Raw genomic sequence first — 10,869 nt, 5'->3', positions numbered from 1 at the left:
TGCAAATATTATGTGTGAGTTTGATTAAGTTGTAATTATTTATGACAAATACATGTAAAAATGCAAATTATGACAAGTACGATAATTCACTTTTACTGAGATATGGAGCATTAAAGGCGCCATATCATTAAAACAATTATTTATTTATTTATTTATTTATAATTTGTTTATTGCAGGCGCATGTGATTGATGCTTTCACTGGGTCAGAGTTCTATAGACACTGGTCAGACAATATATAAGACTAAATGCAAACGCAATCATTCTTTGCATATTATTACCTTCATGAAAAACATGTCTTGGAAATAACGTGTGTACAACATGTGGTTATATTTTGCAAAACACTATGTCACTTTCCTTTCTTTTGCTATAAACTGTTCTTGGACTTGTGTCATGTAGCATAATTATCTTGGAATGGTTCAACATTTTCAAGATTTTCTAAAGTAAATTTTCAGATGGCTTTTATCTTGTGCTCATCACAAAGTGAATATTCGCTAATTACTGATCATAAAGAAAACAAAAGGTGCAATGAAACAAAAATACCACGTTTTTTAAATTCTAGAATTCTCAAATAAATTGGCATTAATTTCAATAAAAATATATCGTGATATTCCACTTTTGTGGTTTCACAGCTTGTTCCAACTAAACATAGGCAGCAAAGAATAACAGTTATATAAATGACAAATAAGCATAATTTTACGAATTTAAATAACATTATGTTCTAATATTTCGACTTTTAGTCTAAGTGTACACATTTTTTATGTCCTACCTTTTTTAATAACAAATGTTTATATATATTTTATACTAATATGTGTACATGCATATGTTTAAACTTATATTTCTTTGTTTATTTTCACAAAACAAACTGAATACTGTAATTATGTTCTTTCATATTGTACACACACCTGTATGCTGTTTCGTCTAGTTTGACACTTTATAAATCTTGTCATAGGTGTTAATGTTTTTCCCGTAAAGCCTAAAAATGGAATGTTTCATGGAAATTCATGAACAAATTAGGTAGGGTAGGTCGGCTTTAAAAATTGTAAAATATTAGGTACGTACGCGTTTCACCTGTATATTCATTTTGTTTCAATCGAAAAAAAACCTATGATCAGCCCTTTTTCTAAATAGGGTTAGATTACTGAAAACACACAGTTATTTTAGGATGAACAATATAATGTTTTACAAAATAAACAGAAATAATTTACTTCTTCTGACGAATACCTTTGAGTATGACTATAATTATAATTATAATTATCACTATAATTATAATTATAGCTATAATTATAAAAGAAAACAAGTTTTTTTAAAGAAATCATTTCCTTTTACATGTTTCAGTTCATGTCAAATAAAATTATTTCTTTAATACATATTCCTATATGTGTATATATATATATATATATATATATATATATATATATATATATATATATATGTGTGTGTGTGTGTGTGTGTGTGTGTGTGTGTGTGTGTGCACGCGCGCGCGTGCGTGTGCGTGTGCGTGTGTGTTGAAGTTAACTAAGTTTATCATGAGTACATATATTTTTATTTGTTCCTGTAGTATACTTTTTCAAGACTAATAAACTACGTGAGATTGCTATAATCCATTATGACACTTCTGCACGAAAATGTAAACAATTGGAATGAACTATTGATACTTGACATATTTATTCTGAATATGGATAAAATTAATAAATAAATAAATACTTCTATATACTAGTATTCACATTATTTAGTGCTATATTCTCTTTCCTGTCACAAAGACGATAACTCGTTAAAACAATATTAACAATACATTTTGCATTTCGTTTATTTTGTGATACTGTCGAAATTGGCCGAAATTCCTACCGGACATTCGGTCCGGGAAGCCACATATTTCACCGGCCAGAATCAAGTCCTCTGGACCAAACGTAATTATAATGCTATATAAAAAGAAGCTATAAGAAAGTAACTGATTTATAATTATTATGATAATACATTGTAAATATAAGTTATGCTATAGCATTCATCAATGTTTTGATTTGAAAGCAGATTTATCGGCCATGTCAGTTTTAATTACAAACGGAAGTGTTATTGAATATGATGTTAGACTTACATAGCCTCGGCTGTCATGTCTGCAATAAGATGATATGTATGGTTTTATTTTGTCAGTAAAGGTACATTTCAACAGAGTGACATTTATGCCACATATCCTGCATTTAAACAGCTGTATTTATTGGACAAACATAATTATTATTTTGGCCAAATTTGATGTTCGTATACTATAATAAGTAAAGTGTTACGTCGAGTTCTATTTCGGTGTGTAATGAAAACGACAGTGGAAAACATTACATATTTCGAGAATTGTTAGGTTGGGTTTTTAATTCTTAATATAATTGGGGTTTTTTTTTGTTTTTTTTTAAAACACTCCCCGGTGAATACTTCACATTCCCAGACCCTAGTTTCAACCCATGAAAATGGACACGAAGTTCGGTTAATCTACAAACTTTAGAAAAGTTACATTAGAGTAAAAAAGAGTCTGTTACGTTCAAACAGCGAAATACCTTTAAACATAAACTAAAATTCGACTCCACAACTCTTACTTCTCAGACGCATGTGCGTTTTTAAAAACATGAACAATGTATTTTGTGATATTAAAAACACCAGGACGACCAGAAACATTTCGGATGTACAGGAAATAGATAATCTAAACAATAAAATAAGATATATGTAAAGTATGATGTCAGTTATTAAAAACGACCCTAATAATGAAAAATTAGGGTCTGTCGCTTTAAAAGAGACAGGCATCGTTTGTCCCCACGAACTGAATATCGACCAGAATGATTTCCTTTCTCTACGGAGAGTGTGATAAGATATCCAGACTGAACATGTCATAATACAAATTTCTGACATTATCCGAGTCATTTATGTAACACAGCATTTGTTTCTACGCAATCTAATACCACGAAATGCATTTTGTCCTATTATTTAAAACGCGCGTATCTCCAGTTATGGTGGCGAGCTGTAGTCTATTTTTAACAATCTCCTGCCTCAACATTCTGCTATGGTGTCCCGCCAAGATTGGTCAGGTTTGTTACATCTGCTTTTGACTGTGATCTAGATTTTTAAAATGTATGAAATGTAAAGATATGGAAGAAATGCGCTTTCAGGGACTAAAACGTGTTTTGACATCATAATGCACAGATATTATAAACGTATTCTCGAGAATGCAGCTTTAAAATGAATCGCAGCATTCTCACCGTTGGTCGTAATATGTCAACGTGTTATACTGTATTACAAAATGTCATTTTTCAAAAAAATACATATCTACAGTTGAAAGATCTAACGTGTCGACGACAGACTGGTTATAAATAAAGCACGTGATTCATACTTGTCTGACCTTTATGCAAATTAGTGTTGTTAGAAAGTTCACCAACAATAGCGGCAACCAGTATCTTGCATACATTGTAGAGCTTATGATCCTTGTCGTTTGGTTTATTTTATATACAGCTAGGTCTCTTCAAGCAAGGTCAACGAACCTGTTTTAAATTATAATATTTTGTTACAAGTTTTTGTACTATATGATAAAATACAGTTCATGTATAGCTTTTTAAGGAACTACCCGGAGTTTGTTGCATTGTAAGATATTTCCAACTAATAAAATTTTGTAACGACTAGTATTACATATTAAATAAATTTTCTTGTTTAGAATATCAATGTCTGTTTATTCAATGTGTTTCTGATCGTTCTAATATTTGTAAGTTACCCAAATTGGATTTGATATCCCAATAATTCCGTACATACGAACAAAATGAAGTTTGACGTAATGCAAACTCTAGGACGATCAGAAACATGTTTTATATACAACCACTAATATTTTATTTGTATAAATATATTTAATATGTAATTACAGTCGTTAGAAAGTCTCTATTGGTCCGACACCATATTGACTATCGCTGAAAACTAATGATAGTTCTTTGAAATGTTGAAAATGTTGAAGCACTCATTATTGATATAAACATTAGTTATGCGTGCGAGTAGTTCGTTAATATATCAATGTCGTTGATTATTTTTATACTTGATTATGCCTACGTGTAGTGAACTACTCATGCATGTGTTGTACCTACTGTAAGATGTGTGTGAATGAGGACGCGTGCGCTTTCAATGCATACAGTCAGTCGGCACGGTCCTTATGTTCGTTCAGAATAGCTCAACCCACTATCATGTACCAAATGGATGGATCCAATCAAATAAAATACGTTTTTACAAAGATCAATAGTACGGGCCAATCCAAGACGTCGTTACAGTCATTGTCAAGTTTATGAAAATCCATAACAATAAACGAGTTATTCCGAAATGATAATCGATTATTTTCGTTTCATTTCGTCAGTGTTATAAAGTTAGAGCGCATTGATTTAATATGCATAGGCTACCGGATGTCAATCATTTGGTAATTCTGATACGTAGTCTTCAGCGGAAATTCGGTACATTTTTCCCATTAATAGCAAGGGATCTTTTATATGCATTTTCTCCACAACCAGGGCAGCACATACCACGACCGTTGATATACCAGTCATGGGGTACTGGTTTTGACGGATAACAGAACAGGTCCGTCAGTCTTATAACCATCTCTGATAAGAGTAATCGTCTATATTCGTTTTATTCTGTATGAATTGATAAGGTTTAAAAAACGCATTTCATTGATGATGAATGCGTGCTTTTGTGGTCTAGATACATTCTACCAAATAACGGTGCACTACACCAAAAGCTATGGGTTCAAATCCAAGCCCAGACATTATTACGTAGAGTTTAAAAATCCATCTGTATCGACGTAATGTAAATTCGTTTTCAGTTAGATCCAAACATTTGGTATGTGAATGCGCTCAATTATACATGCGTTTACCAATGTTTGAAAGTTTGTGAAAACTGGTGATATTATTCATAGAAATAACAACGGCCTGAATTCACGAGAGTAGCATATTTAAACAGTTGTCTGAGCAGAGGGTGCCGGCAAAGGTGAATGTCCCACACTCCATCGTTTCCTGCTGCAGATTTAAATGCGGGGACAAACTTATTTAAAATGAATGCACTATAAATTATTTAATATTAAATACTAATCATTATTTATATTACTGAACCACTTTTCCACTGCCCCCTTTGCTCAGACACATGTTTTATTCTGCGAAGATATTATAATAATAATAATAATAATAATAATAATAATATAAACGGAATCGTTTGTGTCATGAACATAATAATGTCTTATTGCATAAATCATCTAGTTCCCAGTGCCTGACTCCCATCAATTGAATAAACAACTTATTCCTCAAAAACAATCCCGGTGGGAAAAGATCTTATTTATTTAACTCCCACATTCTCCCTTAACAGATCTGACATGAGTCAATGTCATTTCGAGTCCTGAACTGAGTTCAGTCAGACCAAGCAGAAAAACGTTCGCTAGACTTGTTTATGCGCTTCACGGTAAACCAAATGGTCACGTCGGGAACCAATCAAATAGTTCGCGAACGTTTGCGAAACGTTTGCTGGCTGAACTTGGAGCAGATGGCCTTCATTCCTTCATCCAATCGCAATGTATAATATCTTGTTTAGCGCTGTCAGATTTATGTCAGCAGTGTTTTGGTTGGACACGGGTAACGTTGACTTTGGTTAGATCTAGTAACAGATAACAACGTCGTGTTGTAGGTAAGATCCGATTCCAATAAATTGCCAAAGCTGTACAGATTATATAGATGATATCCCCCCCACCCCCACCCCCACCCCCCTCCCCCCTCCCACCGAGTGCCTCGTGATATAATTTATCAGCACTCGTTGATAAAAATATGAAATCCAAAGGGGTGCCGAGGATGTTTATATTTTTACCAACGAGTGCTGATAAATTATGACATCACAAAATACGATGGGGGTATTCTTTTTATCATCCATTATAATTCTTTTCTTTTACGTCCATTATAAACAATGTTAGTAATGTGGGTTGAATGTCATTATATTTGGCAGCGGTACACTGGTTAACTAGCAGAACGACAGTGGCGTGACGTCACTAATTAATGATAGGTTTAGTACTGAAACATGCACAGTGACGTAACAAAAAGAAGCGCTATCTCCTAGAAGAATATCGCAGAAGATATCGCAAATTATAGTGCCAGCGATATCTCTTACAAAAGCCTTTAATGGATGATAAACAAACTTACACTGACTGCTGTTTACTAGTAGATTACATATATATAGCACTGGCATTTAAATGTCTTCAGCACTTGGAATAATACTCCTGCTACACAACCATCAAACACAACAGTCATTTAGCACTAATAATGATAACACTACATGTTGTTTAGTAGTAACAATAATACCCCTAGTCTTAAAGTGGTCACCAAAGTGTTACAGGTTTCCACACTTTGGCTGACGTCACTACAGCACTCAGTATTGCATCCTGTTGTCACTAACAGACACAGTGACATGTACACATACAGCAGTATTCGCATCCAAATCCATGGAAGATATGTAATAAATATAAACAGAAGCACTATGGTATCCACTCACTAGATCAAAGACTGAGAGAAACGTGTGGCGTTCCACCTTAGCAAAGTGTTTATGTGAACATCACTTTGCATAATATACTACACGAATCCAGTTTAAACGTCTTCGTTCGTTTTGACAGGTTATTAAATTCAGTACATTTTGAAGTAATCCGTAAGAATTAATTCTTTCGTGAACGTTTATCACTAATCCTGTTTGCAATCAAAATGTTGTTACTATTTTAGCCTCTCACAGTCTGCTTACGACTGCATGACGGGGGGGGGGGGGGGGGGGGTGGGCAGGTGCCCCTCTTCTTGAGGCCTAAAATAGTTACTTTTTGGTTTACAATATATTTAACTTTTTAAATGTGTTTCTATCATACCTGTCACTACCAGCACGATTGCGTGTCCCCCCCCCCCTCCCCACCACCATCCCACCACCACCGCCACTCCACATCGTTTCTGCATCGTTCCCTCACGTCACCTTTAAACAAACTGTTTTAATCTTCTTTTGGCCTTTGAATTGGTGGCTTTCTCGCCTCGTTATCACTTCACAGTTCAAATAAAACACTATTTAATGCGCTCACTTGATGGACTGCCTTCTACATATTTTACAACGCACCATTATCAGTATCCGTAATGACTATGCATCCTTTGATTTGGCATAGCTGAATTACTGGAAATAGATATCCCGTTGAAAGAGTTGTGAATATATTATGTACATTGATAATAACAAATTAGTTTATTTCTTTTCCCCATTTTTGTCGAAATAGATTGTCCGCATATGACCTTTTTCAGAATGTCTCATTGGCGGCAATGTTTTGGAAGAACCCGGCATAACAATAATTTTTCTCCTCGGGTGTTTGAATTCCTGTGTGTACGCATTATACATATGTTCCATGGGCATCGGTATGGTAGACCTGTTGAGGCCAGGCGAGCGGTCATCTTGTCTGACGACCTGTCTGACGTACAGCTCGTGACTGGCAGGCGGCGACACGCTGGTGGGTGACATGGGAATGGAACCGGCAGACGAACTTCTCGAACGAGTTCTAATCGCGTGGTTTCTCGGGTGACTCGTCGTCGGCTGCACCTGACGCTTCACGTATCGCTGGCCTTTACCTTTTTCTGTCTGAACCCCGAGGCTTCGGATATTGTGATCAGGAAAGATCACTGATGTCACTTGGTCAAAGTTGACATGTCTGTCTCCTTCAGAGGAACTCTTGGACGACGGCGAGTGGGGGCCATCGTTTGAATCGACAGACGCCGGCATAAACCGTGAACCTGTATGATTGTCAATCATATTTTTCTCTCGATGGAAATATTCCGTCGAACCGATTCCCGTGGTTTTCTGGAGGATGAGTTTGATTTCTTTGACCTCTTGTGACAGATTTAAAAGTTCGTCCTTGAGAGAGCGGAAGGAGGTTGTGGAAGTCAAAGATTGCTTATCTTCGTATTCAAACTCTGTTTGGACAGCAACACTGAAGCATTCGTTTCCGTCGACCACGCATGGTTCGCGTACCAGCTCCTCTGGCGATACGACAATTTCTACATGATGGTTTCCATTTGAAAACACATCCCTGTCATCAGTGGCGAACCCGTTGCTTGTGGCCATGATCAGAGCACTATTTCCATTTGTATCAGTGATATCTCCCTTGTCGGACGATGTGGATGAACTGGCCGCGTCACCGTTAAGCACTGGGTGGTTCTTATTCTTCCTCTTCAGAGTCCAGTTTAAACCATGCGGCTCCTTCAGGTCTATCTTGTACCCTTCCCCACTGGTGACGCTCTTACGCTCGCGATACGTCTGCACGAGATAGGTGGCGTCCGACGTCCCGTCACACCTACACACCAAGTAGTTGAGCCTTCGGTTGACGTCGACGAACACTGTCAGTAAACAGATCGGGTTGTAGCGATTTACCGTGATATCCTGTATGTTCTGACCAGGGATTTTTTCCTTTCTTTTAACAGAGCCATCTTGGTTGAGCACGTTGATGCTGACCCCGTCCCGGCACAGCTGGAACATTGACACGAGGCCGCCTTTCTGGTCGAGCTGTGAGCTGATCTGTTTTAGAAGAGTGTCGTAGTCACTCTTGCTGTGTTGTCGCCACAACCCCGCGTAAACGACTTTCCGTTCTGCGATCACGTCTGCCATTTTGTTCCGTTCTCCCTGAAATCACGACAACATGGCAGCTCCTACAAAGCCGACTTGTCCTCTGCAGTTATTCTCCCCTCTGTAACGTTCGCGTGGACCTGTACTCAGCAGGTACATAAAATTCAATACACATATACAGTCGCTTGAATCGATGAATGTCTCCCTCGCCTGTTCTATACATGCGTTCTTTTCATGGCAAAAATATTCATCTCCAAACGAAGCCTCTTGCCAAACCGGTTTATTATGAAAAGGTCGACACTGGCTAATGTCATGTTACATTCAGTGTTTTGATCTCGCCAACTGGTGTATATATATATGTGGGTGTTTTCAGTTTCCCTATAACCAGCCAAGTATGCTATTCACGACGACATTTTTATATTTTGAATTATAAAGCGTCACAGGTCATTGGTGTTTAGCCGAATACCTGCCTTCTTAAAGTAGCTTTCATGTATGGCCGTATACAGCTGATAGACTAATCTGATAATATTATTAGATCGGGTGATCCGGCTTATATCAGGTCACTGTGTAGACAATTAATGAACATAAGTGACAAGTAACTATGTTGTAGATCAACAGTTCAAAGAATATATATCTTAAGTAAACAAAAAGTACCCAATTAAAACCAGTTTGAAATCGACTTTAAAATGTGTTGGCGCGTGCGTGCGACTGTTTATGTGCGCGAGTGTTGTCTTTGAGTGTAATGTGGTATTGGTATTTGTGTGTATGGTCGTTTGCATAGGTGTGTAATTATGCGTGAAAGTGCATGCGTGTGTGCGCGTCTGCTTGTATTTGCCTATTATATGTAAACTTAAAAAAAAAAACATTTTCTTCTGTGAATATATATTGTTGAACATTTCAGCGCTCGGTACATCAACATTCCGTCACGGGGCGTTCACTAATATCGTTACTTTAAGCTTCTATGATAATAATCACGGATGTTGACTTTTGGTATAAAATTGTAAGCAGATTTAGACCATAAAAATCATCTATTTCATAACAACATGATTACTTTAAAAAAAAAAAAAAACCATTTATTATTATTATTATTATTATTATTATTATTATTATTTTATTTATTTAGTAATAGTGGTAGTAGTAGTGGTAGTGGTAGTGGTAGTAGTTAATAGTAGTAGTAGTAGTAGTAGTAGTAGTAGTAGTAGTAGTAGTAGTAGTAGTAGTAGTAGTAGCAATAGCAGTAGTAGTAGTAGTAATAGTAGCAGTAGTAGTAAAAAAATAAAATAATGATTGAATAAATAAATATATAAATAATTGATGAAATGCTGCCTCACAAAATGTAAAATACATGTCGACGTAAGAGATATGGGCGGCAACCTGGCTTGAAGTAATCATCCACAGATTACCGTATAGAATGGACCATGGACGAATCAACAAAGGATTTGTTTTGTAAAACGGTTAATCGGCCACTCGATCCAGGGTCAAACTATACAGCCAAAACAAAAGATTCTGTAGAATCAACTGTTGTTGTTGTTGTTATTGTTGTTGTTGTATGTGAAGCATCGCACCGCCGACTGCGTTTGAAGAGCTACATCAATCTCCGTGGTGTAGTGGTTAAGCCATCTGGTAGGTACTGGGTTCGCATCCAGGTATCGGCACCCACCCAGAGCGAATTTAACGACTTACTGGATAGGGATATGGCCGCAACACCAAATGTATTCTCACTAATCACTAACAACTAACCCACTGTCCTGGACAGACAGCTCAGATAGCCGAGGTGTGTGCCCAGCGTGCTTGAACCTTAATTGGATATAAGCACGAAAATAAGTATACATGAAAAGCCACGAAGAGCTACACACAACTGGCACCGATGAACAAGGATGAATGTTGATCATATTAGCTACGTCAAGAAGGAAATAACCAACTGTTTGCTACTTTAGTATAGTTCTAGCAACCAGTGACTGCAATGAACATGTAGTTGTGTTATTCCTAACTATCACAGTGATTTTTGTCTTTTTGGTGTGTTTTAGTGTAGTTCCACCAATTCCTAACTATCACAGTGATTTTGTCTTTTTGGTGTGTTTTAGTGTAGTTCCACCTATTCTTAACTACCATAAATGATTATTTTTCGATATAGTTCTTTTTAAAATAGTGTAAATTTGCCAGTGTTAACAGTGTTGCTGTTTTGTTGTTGTTGTTTGTTTGTTTGTTTGTTCTTTTGTTTTGTTTTGGTTTGGTTTGTTTTGGTTTTTG

At 36.5% G+C, this 10,869-nt stretch overlaps 1 protein-coding gene across 1 annotated transcript; it reads right to left on the bottom strand.

The window, feature by feature from the left end:
• Positions 1 to 6,143: 6,143 nt before the first annotated feature.
• LOC121390694 lies at positions 6,144 to 8,894 on the bottom strand. Its single transcript, XM_041522583.1, has one exon. The coding sequence runs from the start codon at positions 8,659 to 8,661 to the stop codon at positions 7,252 to 7,254; it is 1,410 nt and encodes a 469-aa protein (XP_041378517.1). The 5' UTR covers positions 8,662 to 8,894; the 3' UTR covers positions 6,144 to 7,251.
• Positions 8,895 to 10,869: the final 1,975 nt, after the last annotated feature.

Source organism: Gigantopelta aegis, chromosome 3 (assembly GCF_016097555.1).
Source record: "Gigantopelta aegis isolate Gae_Host chromosome 3, Gae_host_genome, whole genome shotgun sequence".
NCBI classification, from domain to species: Eukaryota; Metazoa; Mollusca; class Gastropoda; order Neomphalida; family Peltospiridae; genus Gigantopelta; species Gigantopelta aegis.
Note: the sequence above shows the minus strand (reverse complement) of the source record. Positions and strands in the feature narration are given on the sequence as shown.